General features: G+C 43.6%; 1 protein-coding gene across 1 annotated transcript in view; it reads right to left on the reverse strand.

Annotated features, from left to right (window-relative positions):
- The window catches only part of TESPA1 (thymocyte expressed, positive selection associated 1), a 35814-nt gene extending 17550 nt beyond the window's left edge, over window positions 1–18264 (reverse strand). Inside the window, exons 1-4 of the mRNA XM_066593874.1 lie at window positions 18080–18264; window positions 16320–16365; window positions 12795–12841; window positions 3164–3217 (exon numbers count right to left, since the gene is read on the reverse strand). Of these exons, the coding sequence (XP_066449971.1) occupies window positions 3164–3217; window positions 12795–12841; window positions 16320–16365; window positions 18080–18245 (313 nt within the window). The 5' untranslated portion in view covers window positions 18246–18264. The remainder of the gene's footprint in view (window positions 1–3163; window positions 3218–12794; window positions 12842–16319; window positions 16366–18079) is intronic.
- Between the last annotated feature and the right edge of the window lie 587 nt (window positions 18265–18851).

Here is an 18851-nt window from a genome sequence, read left to right on the forward strand (position 1 = left end):
TCACATGGAAGAAATTACATACATTTTTGTTCATCAACCTCGCTCAGAGACCATATTTGCTCTCTGGTAGTCACATGTGGGTTTTTTTCCCTAGAAAAGGAGTGAAATGATGAGGACCTGCTAATCTAATCGCACCTCTACAATGTTTAACCCTGCAGATGCTGCAGTCATTGCTACCTGTGGCATTCAAACATTTTTAAACTTTTTTCCCCTTACACCAGACTATATATGTTGGAAAAAATTAAAAGAACAAGAAAAAACCCTGCACATTCTGAGTATTGTCACATTCATACCAACCCGTACTATAAAATATTACATATTCATCAGGCACGGAAAATTCCATTAAGAAAATAGAAAAAGTAATCCAAAATAGCAGTTTTCTGAACATCATGCTTCCCCTAAACAGGGATAAAAAAAATCAAAAATGCGTATATACTTCAAAATGGTACCAAGGAAGCCTACAAAGTGTCCCGCAAAAAACAAGCCAGATACAGTTCTGCTTACTGAAAAATATAGGAGACTATCTGGGTTCTGGAATGTGGTGCCACACAAAGAGTTTTTTTTTTTTTTTTTTTTAATTGTTTCGATTGTGCAAAACTGGTAAAACATTAAAAAAAAAACACCTTTTTTTAAAATTTGGTGTTGTCACAATTGTAATGACTCGTAGAATAAAAGTAACATAACACTTATACCCCATGATGAGCGCCATAAAAATAAATTGGCAAAAACAATGGTATTGCTTTCCATTGCCCCTAGCAAAAAAAAGGTTATAAAAGTTATTCAATACATTATAAGCATCTGAAATTGGTAAATATAAAAACTAGAACTTGTCGCGGAAAATTCAAAATGTCATACAGCTATAGTAATGAAAAAATAAAAAAAGTTATGACCCCCTGGAACACATTAGGGGAAACGATTTATTGGCTCTTGAGTCTAAAATCAGTTATGTCACTAAGTGGTTAAAAATGCACTGAAGGCGAGTGAGTCAGGGCTCGATCACACCAGCGTTATGACTTCTTATGACGGAACTCAATGACACCGAACGCTTCCCCATTGACTATAATGGGGGTCTGTTCAATTTCCTTCCAGCAGTCCAGCATTTGCCAAAATTTACAGAACTAAATAGCGCTGAACCTCCGACGCTGATGTGAACGAACACTTATGCATCAAATATATTTACATGAGACATAAATTCAAAATCTACAATCTGAAAAGTTACATTTTCGGGAGGATTTTTTGAATTTTAATGTGACTGTTGAGGGTTTAAAGATCGGTCTCAACTAGAGATGAGCGAGCATACTCGTCCGAGCTTGATGCTCGTTCGAGTATTAGGGTGCTCGAGATGCTCGTTACTCGAGACGAGCACCACGCGGTACTCGTCTCGATTAAACGAGCACTGACCATTGAATTCAATGGAGCCGGCAATACAGCCGGCTCTATTGAAAGCAATGGGCTGCCGGCGTACGCGGGATGAATTGTCGGGAAGAGCTTAAATATATAAGCCCTTCCCTGCAATTCATCTAGAAATGTGTAAAAATAAAAAATATATATATACTTACCTGGTCCCGGCAGAACGATGTTAGCCCATTGACTTCAATGGAGTCGGCTCAGCGCAGGGACAGCTGAGAGCTGCCAATCAGAGGCAGCCCTCACTCACCCATTCATGAATTCATGAATGGGTGTGAGTGAGGGATGCCTCTGATTGGTCAGGCTGTGACCAATCAGAGGCCTCTCATTCAGCAGGCTGGGATTTTAAATCCCCGGCTGCTGAATACTACTCACAGCTGTTCAGAGCAGTTCAGGAGAACTGCAGCCTGCCGCGCTGAACTCTGTCTGCCGGGACCAGGTAAGTATATATATATTTTTTAGTTTTACACATTTCTGGATGAATTGCAGGGAAGGGCTTATATATTTAACCCCTTCCCGACAATTCATCCCGCGATCGCCGGCAGCCCATTGCATTCAGTGGAGTCGGCTGTATTGCCGGCTCCATTGAATTCAATGGGCTAACATCGTTCTGCCGGGACCAGGTAAGTATATATATATTTTTTATGTTTACACATTTCTGGATGAATTGTAGGGAAGGGCTTATATATTTAAGCCCTTCCCGACAATTCATCCCGCGTACGGGGTCTCACTCTTGCCGCTATTGTGGCTTAATAGTGGGACCTGGGAACTTGAGATACAGCCCAAAATGTAGCTCCTCGCCTGCCCTATTCGTTTCTGTGTCGTTTCCATCACTTTCTTGTGTTTTGCAGATTTTCACAAATGAAAACCTTAGCGAGCATCGGCGATATACAAAAATGCTCGAGTCACCCATTGACTTCAATGGGGTTCGTTACTCGAAACGAACTCTCGAGCATCACTGAAAGTTCGACTCGAGTAACGAGCACCCGAGCATTTTGGTGCTCGCTCATCTCTAGTCTCAACCTCATTTAAATTGGTGGCAACAACCAGATCTGGGATATGGCCTCCACAGATGCTGCAAGGAGATGGTGCACCAGAACCTCCTGCGGTGGCTGGCTAGGACTGTGCCACATTGTACCTGAAAGTACTATGGAGACCCATTCTTCTCTGCACATCATAGATTTAAGAGGCCACATAGGGCATATTCACATCTGCACCTGCAGTTCTGGTCAATTTCCATTGTTCTGCTCAGAGCTGAGTGATGGAAATACCAGAACCACCAAAGCCAAACAGTGCCAAACAGATCCAATTGACTATAATGGAGACCATCTGAATTCTGGTATGCCAACTGCTACTTTACCAGATTAAATAGTACAGCAGGCTGCGCTTTTTTCGTCCAGGATTTTATGCCGGATCTGCATCGTAACAGAACCTTAGATGCAGATGTGAGCCGAGCCTTAATAGTGCCCTTTACTTCAGGTATTTTAGAGATGAACCAATAGAGGGGCAGCATGTTTGGCTTCAGGTTCCCATTGATAAAAGGAATTTATAAAATGAGGGTCTACTTTGTTGGTCACAAACAGCACCACCCTTGTACATGGGCTGTGTTTGGTTTTGCAGCTCATTCCCATTAAAGCATATAGTTGCAATACCAGACTGCCCATCAACAGAAGGAGCTCGGCTTCTGGAAGACAAGTAGATCATTTTTTTCTAATGTTCACTTTAACCATATACTGTACTCATCGCCTGTTCTTACCTTCTGCTCCAAGAGAAAAGTCATCGTCCAAGCTGCTTCCCCTACGGTAGAATACTGAAAACAGGAGAATTATTCACATATTATTACACTTTAGGGGTTTTTGTCTTGTTTCTTTTATTTTAAAGGGTCAGTGATGTTTGTATCAAAAGCTCATTCCTGGTTGATGACTAAACCAGATATACACTACATCACCAGCGGTCAGAATGAATACAGACAGGTCTATCAATATTTGAGAAGTAGGAAATAACAATTGCAGAGCCAGACAGGAATGGAAGTATAATAATACATATGTATTCGGTCTCATTATAAACAGTAATAAAGGATCAGTAGCTGATTAAAATGGAAAATGGACCTAGACATATTGGAAATCGGGGTGAAAATAGGTGGCAGAAACATCAACAATCTCAGAATCGCAGAAATAGAAGCCGTCTGAAGCAGCTGATATGGAAGATTAAAATTGAACGTGAAAATATGGGCCTCTGCCTGAATTTAAAGAAGACTAAAATTATGACAACTGCAAAAAATGGCCAAATTCAAATCAAAATCAACAATGAGGCCATAGAATACGTGCGAGACTTCATCTTCCTTGGCTCAAAAATTGGCCAGGCTGGAGAATCTATGCCAGAGATAAAACGTAGGATAGCATTGGGGCGAAGCGCGATGTTAAACATGGAAAAAATGTGAAAAACTAGAGATATCGGTATAGCAACTAAACACAGGATTGTGCAAACCATCATTTTCCCCATAGCCATGTATGGAGGTGAAAGCTGAGCTGCGAGGGAAGCTGATAGAAGGAGGATTGATGCGTTTGTGCTGTGGTGCTGGCGAAAGCTGCTGTGTATGCCCTGGACAGCGGGAGTGACAATCAGAGAAGTCCTGAATAGTATAAGACCCGATATATCACTGGAGGGGGAGAGGGCCAGACTTAGACTCATGTATTTTGGCCATGTAATGCGAGCAGAGTCGCTAGAAAAATCTATAATGCTTGGACAGATCAGCGGCAAAAGAAGACCCGGCCGCCAAAGAACACGATGGCTGATACTGTCAGAGCTGATACTGGCATGGATATCACACAACTGAAAGAAGCAGTGCAAAACCAAAAAACATGGAGGCAGTCAAAGGGTCATAAACGACTAGACGGCTAAAAACAAAAGTTGATTAAAGGGACACAAATATATGTAGATGAGTCCACCCTTACCTTAGTTCTGTCTTAAGGACTCCAATCTCTCTTGAAACCACTTCAATACAATATCACAACATGCTAACAAACTCCTCAACAGGGCGCATTACACATCACAACCACCGGGTGGCCACAATATATACAGATAGGATAGAGATCTCTTGACACAGTATCATGCAATCATGTTCATTTTAAAGCTACTCATTTTGCTTCAAACATCTCGGGATATGTTAAGCCAAGTGGAACGGTAAGGATCACATCTGTATGTATGACACAATCACTATTTAAAGGTATATTCACATATATCTAAGAGAGAAATCAAAAGGAAATAGAAGAGCAGATGAGCCATGTGGTCTTTTCCTGCCGTCAGTTTTAGATGTTTCACATTTACTAGCAAGAACAACTTTACATACTGGACATAACAGACTAAGGCTAAGTCCCGGTGTGTAAGTGTCTCCCTATATAACACTACATACAGCCAAAAAGTACATAGAAAAGCCACAGTAGATGATGAGAAGACAGCATGTGGTTCTGCTGCGTGGTTCATGACTGCAGCATGTTTCATGTGAATACTTCCTCATGCATTTGGCTTTTTGTGTGGTTGTTTGCTGCAATCAGAGATAGTAGCTTTTAATTGCAGCCTTTCTTGCCTGCAAATTTCAATTAGGGACAAAGGATCGCAAAAAAACACAAAGAATAAGGCCAAGGATAACTGCACAATAAAATGGACCTGTGACTTCTGATGGGCTGCAGAAAACCAAATTCAATGATATTTCTCTACTGCTTCCTTGCTTAAAGGCGTTTTCTAGGTCTTTACAATTGATGGCCAATCCTTAGGAAAGACCATCAATATTGGGACAGTGGTGATCCGACTCTCAACACCCCTGCTGATCAGCTGTTTGAATGTCTCATGACACTCCATGCCTTCCATTGGTTATACTGCTGTGAACAGCATACTCTAGCTCCGTACTTTATAAGTTGGCTGATCAGAAGGGGCGCCAAGAGTTAGACCACCCCAATCTAATATACCAAGGACAGGTCATTAATTTTATAGAACTGGAAAACCTCTTTCAAGGCCGTGTGCCAAAATACACAACCCCTGAGAATGCAATGCTGATCACCCCAAGACCTGCTCTTGGCACCCCGGCAAACAGCTGATTTTACTGAGACAAGCTGCGGTCAGCCTGATATCTCCCCTGCAGCGTATATCCGTATACCTCTGATTTCAGCCAGATGGCTGTATAAATAAGTGTTGCAGTATGATGGCGATGCTCTATAGACTTCATGCACAGGTAGCTGTTCCATAATTCTGAATATGTAATCCACAGCCCTCCCCCTTGACATCTACAAACTAGAGTGAGCTGTAGAGGTTAATCCTTAGGGCGGCTTCAGACGATCGTACGCGTAATTGTGCTCACTTCAACGCAACGCATTGAATGAGCTCAATGGGATAGATTTGCATAGTACTGTACTTTTTGAGCATGCAGGGCCGGTTCATACACACGTGACACCTACCGCCATGATTTACAAGGCTATTTAGTCTGATGAGGTCCAGATGCATTATTTTCTTCATGAAATTGCTCAGCGTATTGCACATTTGCCCTTGGTGCACAAATATTTAGGAAACTAGAGCAGATCCTATTTTTTCCGGAACACAGGCACAAAATCCTGTATGAGCCAATTGTATTCTCTACATATTTTGTGTGCGCACAAATACGGTCATCTGCACACACTTTCGCTTTTGTGCACATTTGTGCACCAAAGACACTACAGGAGTCTATAGGTAAAGGTAAAGTCCCCTGGGTAGGCGGACATACAGGGGGTGTGGGGGAAGGAGGTTTGAGTTTGGGGGGGGGACGTGTTCGCGACATTATATCTTGTTAAGGCGCTTGCTCTGCGCTTCCCATCACTCCCACCTGTTCTCCACCCGAGGGTCTCACCATGTTTGTATCTGTACACGGATGCCTTAGCATCTGTTCCTCACCTCCACAGGAGACTCAGGTCAATGCTTTCCAGGGGATCCACTTTTCCATAAATCTATCGTGTTTATTGTTTGCCCAGCTCTCTAGTTCTTCTAGATTGCAGATTAGATCAACTTTTTCTTTCCATTGATCTAGAGTAAGAGGGGTTTTCTGGAGCCAGAGGAGAGGGATCAGAGCCTTAGCTGCATCTATCAGTAGTGCTGTTAGTTTATTTTTGAATGGGTGGAAAATAGCTGATGGTCTCCAGAGGAAGATGATATCCGCTGTGAGAACGAAGTTAGGTAAGATGTTTTGAAGGGTTCCCTCCACTTCTTTCCAATAGGGGGTAATAATTGGGCATTCCCACCAAATATGTATGTAGGAGCCAACATTGGCGTTGCATCTCCAGCATTTATTGTGGGGTGCCAATTTATACGCATGTAGCCACTGTGGGGTCCTGTACCATCGTACTAGTAGTTTATAATGGCTTTCCTGAGTTAGCACACAGGGAGAGAGGCCAAATGCTGTCTTCATAATGACTTTCGTTTCCTCTGGAGTGAGGGTAATATTCAGTTCTCTTTCCCATGATAGGAGAAAGGCTGTTTTAGTAAGGGTGACTGGGGAAATGAAACATTTCTTTATTTTGGCTAATTTCCTCTGGCTCAGTTCCCTCTCCTCCAGGGTTTTCTCAAAACTGGTCTTGGGTCTAGTTGATTTAAATGCTCTCTGGAATTTCTCTATAGTCTTCGTGATGTGGGCTTTCTGTACAATAGAGAGGGGGTGTTGAGGAAGGAGGGCCTCTAGTATCTCAGAGGGTTTTTTGTGGGCATGTGCTTGTAGATCTCCTACTGTTATCCCCTTGAATTTTTTCCATAGATTAAGTGACATCGGGTCTGAGGGAATGTTTACTAATTTACATAAAGCGCGTAAAGGCATTGCCGGAGATGGGCTAGGTGCCAGAGAGTTCCTGAGTCTTTCCCAGGTCTCGCAGGGTCCCCGGAGAAGAGGCTCACGGCCCCGTCCCCTGGACTTAAATCTGGGGGGGAACCAGAGGTCTTCTATTAAAGTGTTTCCATACACTCCTTCTGCCAGTACCGCTAAAATCGGGTCTCTTCTGGGTTGGCTAAGTTCCATTCAGTAACTTAATTGTGCTGCATTGTAGTAGTCCTCCATGCAGGGTAAGTCCATTCCTCCTTCACAACGCCTCCTTATCAGGCTATGGGCTAACCGTGGCCTTTTGTGTTTCCAGACATAGTCTGAGAAAGCTTTCTTGATGGCTTTAAAGAAGGAGTTTGGAAGGAAGACTGGAAGCATGTGAATTTTGTAGAGGATTGTCGAGAGAACGTAAGATTTAAGGATGTTCTTTCTGCCAAACCAGGAAGCTACCCACATCACTACGCTCAACACCCAAGGTCTAAACTCACTTCTCAAGAGACATAATCTACTGCATCTACTAAAAAGGTACGGTACTAAAGTCATTTTCCTACAGGAGACTCACTTTAAAGGGGACAAACATATGTCACTCCCGGGAAAACTTTTTTCACAGGAGTTTCATAATGCACACCCTACGTCAGCATCGAAAGGGGTCTCCATTTTATTCCACTGATCCACTCTATTTAAATGTGAAGCCCAATACGCAGATGGAGAGGGGAGGGTCCTCTATGTAAAAGGTACATTCAACAACATAAAATTAACCTTCGCGAACTTATATGCCCCTAACTCAGATCAGGTCCCATGGCTATTGAAACAATTAGACATACTGAAGCAATTCGCAGAGGGACAGATCTTAGTGGGAGGGGATTGGAACCTGACCCTAAATCCACTGTTAGACGCGTCAACGGGTCGATCCCAGGTCTCGCCGGGGAAACTCAGGGCGTTACTCCGAGCACTCCAGGACCTAGGGGTCACGGATGCTTGGAGATGCTTACATCCTTCTACAAAAGATTTCACGTATTTTTCATCTGTACACTCCTCCTTCCAGAGGCTTGATTATTTATTCGTCTGCCACTCCCTTCTTCCATGGGTGGGAAAAGCATATATAGATACGCTAACAATTTCCGACCATGCGCCTCTTCACATCGATATTGATCCCCACAAGATAGAGCCAAAGGAGTGGAGATGGCGTCTAAACGAGTCACTCCTGGACTTGGCGGAAGAAAGAACTCGACTGTCTGAACTGCTGGAAGAGTTCTTTCAGTTGAATTCCGAGGCCGATACAGAAACGCCGATTATCTGGGAAACCCACAAGGCCTTCATAAGGGGTATATTAATAGCGTTGGGGACAAGAATGAAAAAACAACAACAAAAAGAAATAGATAACAAACTCAACCAAATCGCAAAATTAGAACAAAAAGCAAAAATCTCCCAAACAAAAAACATTCTAGAGGAATTGACCTCACTCAGAAGGGAATTAAAAAACTGTCTAGAATCTAGATTTAATAAAACACGCTTACACCTCAAACACACAGTCTTTGCCCATGGCAACAAAGGAAGCAAGTTCATGACGGCACTAATTAAAAAGGCACGAGGGAGAAACCATATATCGTCCATAAAGACACAAACAGGTGGGATGACCTCCTCTACCGCGGAAATAGCAGATGAATTCCAGAAATATTATTCTGATCTATATAACTTGGGTGGCCGAGGAGGAAATCCCATCCCGCAAAAATCAAACAGTGAGATAGATCACTACTTAAATGCTTTTCACTTGCCTAAACTGGACGACTCAGAAGCTGACAACCTATTGACCCCAGTCACTAGTGCCGAAATAGAAGGCGTCCTGGACTCCTTCCCTACCGGAAAAAGCCCAGGCCCAGACGGCTTATCTCTGGCCTACTATAAATCATTCAAAAAGATTCTAGTTCCCCGATTACGGGATTTATGTAACTCACTACTACAAGGAAAATCCCTACCCAAGTAGTCTCTTGAAGCACATGTCACGCTGCTACATAAGGAAGGAAAAGATCCTGAATTATGCAGCAGCTACAGACCTATATCGCTCATAAATGTAGATGTGAAGATTTGGGCAAAATTGCTAGCCAAACGATTAGAAGATTTAATCCCCACATTAGTGGACAGGGAACTGGCGGGATTTGTGAAAGGAAGAGAGGGAAGGGACAATTGCCACCGATTGCTACATATAGCAAGATATGCCCAATCCCGAAAGATCCCGTTAGCCTTTTTGGGAACCGATGCCGAAAAGGCATTTGACAGGGTGAGCTGGATGTCTCTAGAGGCAGTTCTTAGACGATTTAATTTCCCCATCCCTTTCATTGCTTCTATTTTCTCCTTATATTCCAATCCACATGCAAGACTGAAAGTTAATGATATCCTCTCCCCCCCCCCATTTGACATACGCAATGGAACCCGCCAAGGTTGCCCACTTTCCCCAATACTATTTATTCTCGCACTGGAACCTTTCCTCCAGAGGGTGAGACAGGACCCAGACATTAGAGGCCTCGAAATAGGCCCTTACTCTATCTCAACCGCTGCGTTCGCAGACGATATTATGTTTATTGTCACGGAACCAGAGAAGGGGAGCCCGGGACTGGTCTCACTCCTGGAGGAATTTGGGGCCCTATCAAATTTTAAAGTGAATTATTCTAAATCCACAATCCTAAATGTCTCGATTCCGGAACCCCAAAGCACATCGATACAATCCAGTTCCCCCTTCAAATGGTCCAACTCTCATATTGACTACCTAGGCATCAAACTCTCCAGAAGGGCTGAGGACCTTTACATACACAACTTCTGCCCCCTAATATCTAAGATCAACGAAATGCTTCACGCATACGACCGGCCTTTCGTTTCCTGGGTACTCATTTTACCAACCTTGGAAGGATGTAAGGCTGAGTCAACCTTGAGCCGGTTACCTGAAACATGTAGGGACTGAACCCACAACCTTCAGGTCGTGAGTGAGAGCTTAGGACTGCATTTCTACTGCCTTACCAATGTGCCACACAAGGCCTTATGGGAGTGTATGGTGGTGTGCAAATGTGCACCCAATCCCTGCGAAATTGCATACAAACTGCACAATTTCTCAGGGCAATCAATAACATCTGGGACTAATTAAGATGCACAACCTTTTAAATCCTGGCATGGGTGCCCCGTGTCCCGCACTGTGAATGGTCCCCGGAGCAGAAAGTACAGTAAAACGTGCAGATATGCACAATATTGCACGATCTTCACGCTATTGCAAGCGTTTTTGCACTTACGCTCATCTAAAGGAGCCTTAAGGGAGGGATGTCTAAGGGGACACATGCTGACCACTCTGAGCTACAAGACCGCCCATCGGACAGATTGCAGCTAGCTTCCATAAAGTGCGCAGCGCATGAAGACGCAGTGCCCTCCTTCCGTCCCGCACTCTCAGCTGAGCCGCCTGCTCTTCACACGGCCTTCCTAGTATTAGAACCTTTTTCTAACAAGTTGATAATCAATTGATCGACATGCAGAGTTTCCTCCGGAGCACAAAATGTGAGCTAATAATCCCCCAGCAGGCTGTGGTAACATTGTGACAAGCGGTTATTATCTATAAATATTTTCAGTTACAAGAAGCAGAGAGGATTTCCTGTTTTGGGTTATTTTTATCAGTTCCCATCAATCAAAGAGCGGTTATGTCAGGACTCTGCAAGTCTACAAACCATAAGCCGATATGCACTAAAATGTGCCGTTCACTTATGGGGTGCAGAGAAAATCCAACCCGAACAATGAAGGGGATGCAGCTTTCCCTGCAGCAGTGCCGCTCCTGTGAATCGGGCTACAGCTCCCTGCACAGCGGGCAACCGGGAGAGTCATTGTGCATGGCAGACCTGTGAAGGGCTGACATGCTGAACCAACGCTGCAGTCACCGCCATCCAGTCACATACAAGTTGCTGATCAAACATTTGCAAATTTGGTTATGATTTATAGCTTGACATGCCACAAACGCGTCACAGCCGCATGAGACTGACATTGAAAATTATGCTAAAAAGTTGGTTGCAATTTCTGAGCTGCAACCAAAAAGTTGAAAAATGTGAACTTTTTGTGGCTGTTGTATCCTGGTGAAGTCCCGTTCACAAACTTCCCTTGAAGTGTCACCATGTGACCTAACGATCTTTGTTTAAACGAACCAGATATCTGTGTAGCTCTAGCCTTAGGGCAGCCACACACGGGCGTAAGTGCATGTACGCTCGCTATCGTGAGGCGTATATTAATATGCATGGGGCATGATCGCGGGCTATTGCGGCCGTATCGGTGCGTTTTACTGTACTTTATTGCACTGCCGGGACCACTCACATCAGCACAGTCCCAGCAGTGTCATGTTTGAGTAGGTGGGACAGCCTACTTAGTAGAAGGGTCCATTGACCTAGTAGGTGGGACAGCTGACCTAGTAGGCCTAGATTATATCGTTTAGCCCTGCAAAGTTGCGCAGTTCAGTGCGCGGTTTTGTACAGATGGGGGCCTTCAGTGCGCAATTGTGTCTGAAAATGCAGCCTGTCACATTTTTTTTCCTCGCACTCAAAATGCGTGGGTAAAAAATATGCAAAGGAACCCATTGAAGTCAATGGGTTCTATATGCTGCACATTGTGTGAGGGTGGGGCTGCCCTTTGGGATTCTTCAGATGGACGTATTTGAGTGCGTTTTTGCGCATGCATGAGATACACGCACAATATGCATAGAATACAACCTATAGATGTCAATGCGTTCAAATTAATCAAACCTGCTCTACCTTTCCGTGTATTTGCGCAGCAAAGCTCCCCATAGAAGTCTATGGGATGTTTGCAAATGCTAAATAGCCTTTTAAAGCAGGACGGGGGTGCGTTGCGCGTGAAGGTGAACAGGCCCTGGGTATGTGCAAATCAATCTCCTTCACTGCACAAATATGTTGCGCTTAGGCGGCCATATATGTGCGTCTGAAGAACCCCCTAGGCAAACATGACAACGTTACTGCATATATGTGAGTGATGCATGTGCAAGGTGTTCTATGTTTAAAGGGTGTGCATGTGTCTAATATGGAAGCAGGGCATCTGTATGGTATGTTTAAACACGTTTGACCATCGGCTCCTATGAAAAACCATGTAGTAGCCGTGAAACATATAGCCAGCACACGGACGGAACATACGCCCATGTGATTAAGCCCTGTGTGAGAAGCCACTGGAATCAGTGTGTGGAACTATACTGTAGGGCCAGCAGACTGGGACCTTTCACGTTCTCTTTAAATCTATGTTTATTCTGGGGATTTGGATGTATTAGAAAAAATGTTATGGCATCTATCAATATGTTAGAAAAGTACAGAATTTTGGATCCATTTAGTTTTTAAAAAATGGACATTGACTTTCGGGCTAAACTGTCCTCATGTGCCCTTCATTCATTTACTTAATGACAAATAAGAGTGTAGAAATAATTTTTTGATAAATGAGAAATCAACACAGACGACATAAAACAGAGAGGTGACCAGAGTGATAGACATGTGGATTTATCGGTTTACTCACAGACATTGCGCATATTTACCTCTAGGATTAAACGGTACATCTTCGCATGAGTTTTCAGTACATGAACTGTAAGACAATGCAGATACATTCACTGATAGTTCTCTGCAAGAAGTGGATGATTTCCCAAATCTGACATCAGTAACAATTTTTGGGGGACACAACCTTGAGCTTGCACCCCGTGTCCCTGACTTCCACTAGGTCTACTCCGCATTCATAGACATATACTGACTAACATTGACAGGATATTGCTGTAAGGTGGTTTCACAATTGTATCGGGGGGGGGGGGTCAGGTTTCCTATTCCAATCAGGAAGCAGGAGAGGGGAATGCCCTGGCTGAATAGGTCCGTCTTATGACGGAACCAGACAGTACCGAACGAACCCCATTGACTATAATAGAGTGCGCTCACTTTCCACTAAGCTGCCAGCTTTTTGCCAAAAAAAAAATTCACTATTTATTGAGGTATTTTGTGCTGGATCTTCGGCTGAACCTCCGACCGGAGGTTCCAGCGCAGATGTGAAACCGTTTGACTCTTCACTTGCTCCATCCTATCTGGTTTCCAGGCATTTTTAAATCCTGCTGTTGTTGCCTTCATCATCATATAGTAAGGCCCATTTACACGCAAAAGATAATCTTTTAAAATATAGGTTTTGAGCGATTGTTTTGCATGAACTGCTAATGGACACTAACGTCCATTAGCAGCTTATCACGTTCATTTGCATGTAAATTGAGCAATAATCGTTGCATGTAAATGGGCCTTTAGTTAGTAATACTACTAACATTTGGTATTGGCTTAAGGGCCTTTTACACACAATGTTTATCAATTAAAATTTGCTCAAAAGCCATCATCTGAGCGATAATCGTTGTGTGTAAAGGCTACCATCTTTCAGTCTTCGGCTGAAGGATGATTTTTTAGGTGAGCATAAAATCTATCGTTCAGCCTGAGAGAAGATGCTGTGTTTGCTGTTCATGGTGCTGTATTCTCCATGGGAGTGCTGATTACATTGCATTCAGCTTGCAATCCCACAGCAGACCACCTGCTGTTCTCCGCCTACAGGTTTGGGAGGCTCATTTACATGCAAATGAAGGTAATAAGCTGATAATGGACATTAGTGTCCATTAGCGGTTTATGCAAAACAATTGCTCAAAACCTACCTTTGAACAATTATCTTTGCGTGTAAACGTGCCCTTACATTTCGGTTGAGTAGCAATCCCCATTTGGTGACTACTCCAAGTAGTAAAGGCAATGAATTTGCAACTAGGACACTAATGCCAAACCAGTTGAAGTCTGGATTATAAAAGCCCATTGGAGTTGACTTTGGAGCCAATCATTTGCCACTAAGGCTTTACAGTTTAATTCATAGATAATCTGTTGGACCTTATATGTACAAAGGTAACATAATGTTTACAATGCGATGATACTACATGTCCCAACCGTTGTTTATAGGACAGATGATCACACCAAAGTGCCTTTCTTAGACGTTCTTGTGTTTGACTCCTCCAAGGCTTCAATAGGAGAGCTCAGGAGATGTAACATATCTATCCTATTTACTCCTATCTAAGTATTTGTAGGGCTATATAAATAGAGGGAGATACAATACAGGGCGACATCATCAAGTAGACGGTAAATCAAGTGAATAGGGCTTATATGCAGGAAGTGAAAGTAGCAAAAATCTGTAAGTACAGTAATAATGACTGTTAAAGACATCTCCATATATAGCAACTACGGCCGATGTAGGAGGTGATCATTTCCTAGCATGTTTTGTACATTTTGTGGTGTGATCACACTTTTCGGATGGCCTTTCGGTTGGAGTTAAGAAGGTCATGTTATTGAACCTAGAGGAGAATTTTACTCCACTACTACTTCCTATGAGAAGTTACTGTATAGAAAATGCTTTCAGAGCATAAAGTGCGGCTTCTTCATTTTAAATCTCCAAAAAATGGATAAAGACTATTTTTTTATTGAGTATCAGTGGAGGGAAATCTACAGATTCCTTCAGTGTCCTCAGATCGTGATTACAGGCCACTTTCTGTTTTTCACAGACTTGGTCACCTTTCACCACAAAATCAGAAGGAGGTACTCATGAAATGTCTAGGCTGTGAAGTACACAGGTTTCATCTTATTTAGTGAGTACCTTAAGGGCGGTTTCACATCTGCACCTGTCCTCAGTCTATATTTTCCATTTTTTTGGGGGGTGTTGAGGTTCCTCTAGGGCACAGACTATTGCCTTTGGGGTGATTTATAATTAATCACTCCATCCCCTACTATTCAAAGTTCCCTATTTGTGGTCATTAATTTAAAGGGGATTTCCCATCTTCGCTTTATAGCCGTGATGTGAAACCGCTGCCATAGCTGCCGACCACTCGGACGAAGTCTACGGACAGAGCTGAGCACATAGCGCAGTGCTGCTTATGTAGTGAATTGAAGCTGCAGAAGCTGGAAAAGAGCCAAAAATGCAATACCTGATAAGGTGCAGAGTAGGCACAATCTGCACCTTATCAGGTATTGGATTTTTGGCTCTTTTCCAGTGAAATATGTTTTTGTGTTCCCTCTCACCCCTGTGATTTTAATTTACTTTACAGTGAGATAGTGTAGGTTCTGACGGACACAGTGTGGCCTTGCCGCTCGGCCCGTCAGCTTATGCGTCTTGGCAAAAATGCTGAACTAACACCTGCATTTTATTACTGTGTATCAATAATTCCTTTATGCAGTTGGCTGTAGACTTCTGGGGGAGCCCAAGATGTCAGCCAGTGCGGCCCACTGTTGAGATACGGAGCAACCCACTGTCATGTCAGTGTGACATGTAATCCTGTATGGTGGGACGCACCCATCTATTGGCTGGCTTCTGTGGTATTGTTCACATTGTTGCATGCAGTCGCTCCTCCCCAATCTGGGCTTGGTTGAGTGGGTGGCTGCATATAGGTCTGCAGTGGACAGTTTAGCTCCTCTGGTTTATAGTCTGGCTTGCTGCATATTGTTAGGTTCTACGGCCATTGTGCCGACCCTGCGGCCATTGTGCCGACCCTACGGCAATCGTGCCTGCTCTGCACCTTATCAGGTTTTGCATTTTTGGCTCTTTTCCAGTGAAATATCTTTTTGTGTTCCCCCTCTCCTCTGTGATTTTGAAGCTAAAGAAGCAACTTATCACAGAAAAGAGATAGATGTCTGATTGCTGGGACCACCAATGATCCCAACAACTGCACAACCCAAGGTCCCATGTGACCACCACTGCACTCACTTCTATAGGACAGCCCAGTGCATCGATCTCCATCCATCCCACAGAAGTGAATGCAGCAGTGGTCAAACCACTCCATTCACAAGAGGCATTTAGGGTGCATCATTCTCAGGATTGGACTCTAGTGATCATACATTTATCCCTACCTTATGGATAAAGAATAAAGGGCTTTAGTGGGAAATCCCATGTAATTTACGGTACTTTGAACACTCATCCAACATGACTATTCTTTCTCTACAGAAGGCCTCGCAGCTGACGGGATGCGAGCTCGGACTGACGTACCAGGACTAAGCGTAGCATGCTCACCCACCTGCAGTTCTGCAGCCAGTTTTGTATCTTCTCCGCGGGACAACCCTCTGAAAGTAAGAGAAAGCTTGGGTTGTAGGTCATATTAAGTACTGTTCCCTCTATTTCAGGTTATGCACACAGGACAGAAAGATGTAATAAGCATTGCTTTAACAAGAAACACCTCTAAGGGCAAAGCAACGTGTGCTATCAGATTGTGCTCCGTGCTGGAGAAGAACCTAAATAAGGCAGATGGAATAAATCCTCCACAGTGCCACCTACTGAAAGGCAGCATTCCTTCGAGTCAAAGTGGGACTTTTTATACAAGTCTTGCTACAATGACTGGGAATCAAAAGCAAAGCCAGACCCCATGTACATACAGCTGTTTCCGGGTTATTGCCCATCATCAGTGTACAGTAGGAGTCTGGCTTTTGCTACTGTACACTGATGATGGGCAATAACCCGGAAACAGCTGTATGTACATGGGGTCTGGCTTTGCTTTTGATTCCCAGTCATTGTAGCAAGACTTGTATAAAAAGTCCCACTTTGACTCGAAGGAATGCTGCCTTTCAGTAGGTGGCACTGTGGAGGATTTATTCCATCTCCCTTATTTGCATATTACCCAGAGGAGCGTGCGTGGCCATTTGAGTCTCCTCACTTATTTTATAGTATATAGTTGCTCTCCCTAAGGAGAAAAGAGCGTTTCTGACCCCGGAGAAGAACCTCTCATGCATGATGTGAACGGAGTCTTAACATCTACTACTGCGTGCTGTGACTATGGGCATGAAAATCCCGTATGTGAGAACATAGTCTAAGGCCACCTCACACAAGCGTTGTTTTACCGCATATTACCCAGCACTAATGCTCCATGTATGTTAATGGGACCCCTCACGCTAGCGTTTTCACGTCGTGTATTTCATGTATGTAAGAACTCATACTGCGTGTCCTTTTTTCTGCGTTGCAGCGCATATTTCATGCACTACATCGCCCATTGAAATAAATGAGTTGCATGAAGCAGGGCTCCTGCAGACAAGCGTGTGTGTAGATATGCTGGCGATAGCAAGATGTAATAGCACTGTGAAGGCAAGGATATCGCGGGCCATCGCGCGTGCGAATCAGCACTGAACTTTTCTACGCTGCCAGGCTTGTTTACATTGGCACGGGACACAACCGCATCACAGATGAACTGGCTGCTCAGCCTAATTAGTCCCTAGTGTTATCGACTAACACTGTAATTTCGATGCACACCCCCACAGAGTCCTTTGGTGCCTCGGGTGCGCAAATGTGCACAAAAATAGAGTATGTTGCGTATATTTCTGTGCGTGCAAAAATTGAGCTAAAAAGCGCAGAATATGTGGGAACCCACTGAAATCAATGTGGTGTATCCTCTGTGGGTCGCGCAAGCAATTTGGCACCCCAAAAAACGCATGAAAAATCGCCAGTGTGAAGAAGCCCATAAGTACGCAATTGCACATGTAATAGTGCAGTTTTCACGAAGATTTCTATGCCATTGGGAGGGGGGAAAAGTTGTGATATCATCAGTTTGCTTGCAGTACAAATGCATGCTTCGCTCACAAAAACACTGCTCTCCATTAAAAATGCAACGTTTTTACGTACACGTGTGTGACCGGCGTTAGGCCTGCAATAGAGAAAGTTCTGGAAAAACGACAAAAACAATGCACAGCAAAAATCATGATTGTGCAAACTTTCTGGAAGTCCCTGCCGCGCCAGGATTGTTTGAAAGCAAATAATACAATGCATCTTTTATATACTCTCTGTACTCACCGGCCAGAAAAGCATCATCCAAATCTTGGAAGGTGAATTCTGACAATGCCATTATTACAGCTACCGAGTCTACGCCTTCCATTTGTGTCTTGTCCACATGACGTGACCGTGACCAGGCTAATCGCCTCTCTGATGAGATGACGCTCGTCATAGTTGAAAATATCATTGGTTGTTGAAATTGGTCTGAATGCTAAAAAAAATGTTACGTATATTTATATGCATTTCTGTATATGCATAACTGCCGAACTGTCGCTCCTACTGTATGTTAGAAGTGAATTAACCCTTTTCAATCCAATTTGTATCCTGGTTTTCCTAGGGGGCTTACTCTCTTTCTGCCGTTATACAACAGCGCTATCTACTGGCTAAAGCCAGTACTGCATGAGGTGACACATTGGATAGGCTCCAACAGCAGAGAGGCTGGCAATATACAGTAAGAGAACCCCGACGAACGTTTTCCAACATCGGAGCTGTATAGCCTTAAATCATAATGTCTTCAGAGGTCAGATAGTGGATTGGAAAGGGTTAATAGTCAACTTTTAGTATTCTGATACATTTCTCTTTACAACTTTTACAACTTTCCCACTACGATATTTCCTAAAGCAGCCAACCCAACGATGGCTTAAACGTTCAGTGGATGCAACTTTCCACAATCAGCCTTTATTGCTGGGGAAAGCTTACACATATACATTCTCCCTGTAGGGAGATCATTGAGATTATTAGCTCTTGCATAAGATCTACTTATACCCTAATGTTCCCTTAAAGGTATTGTCCC

This window comes from Eleutherodactylus coqui, chromosome 1 (genome assembly GCF_035609145.1).
Source record: "Eleutherodactylus coqui strain aEleCoq1 chromosome 1, aEleCoq1.hap1, whole genome shotgun sequence".
Lineage (NCBI taxonomy): Eukaryota > Metazoa > Chordata > Amphibia > Anura > Eleutherodactylidae > Eleutherodactylus > Eleutherodactylus coqui.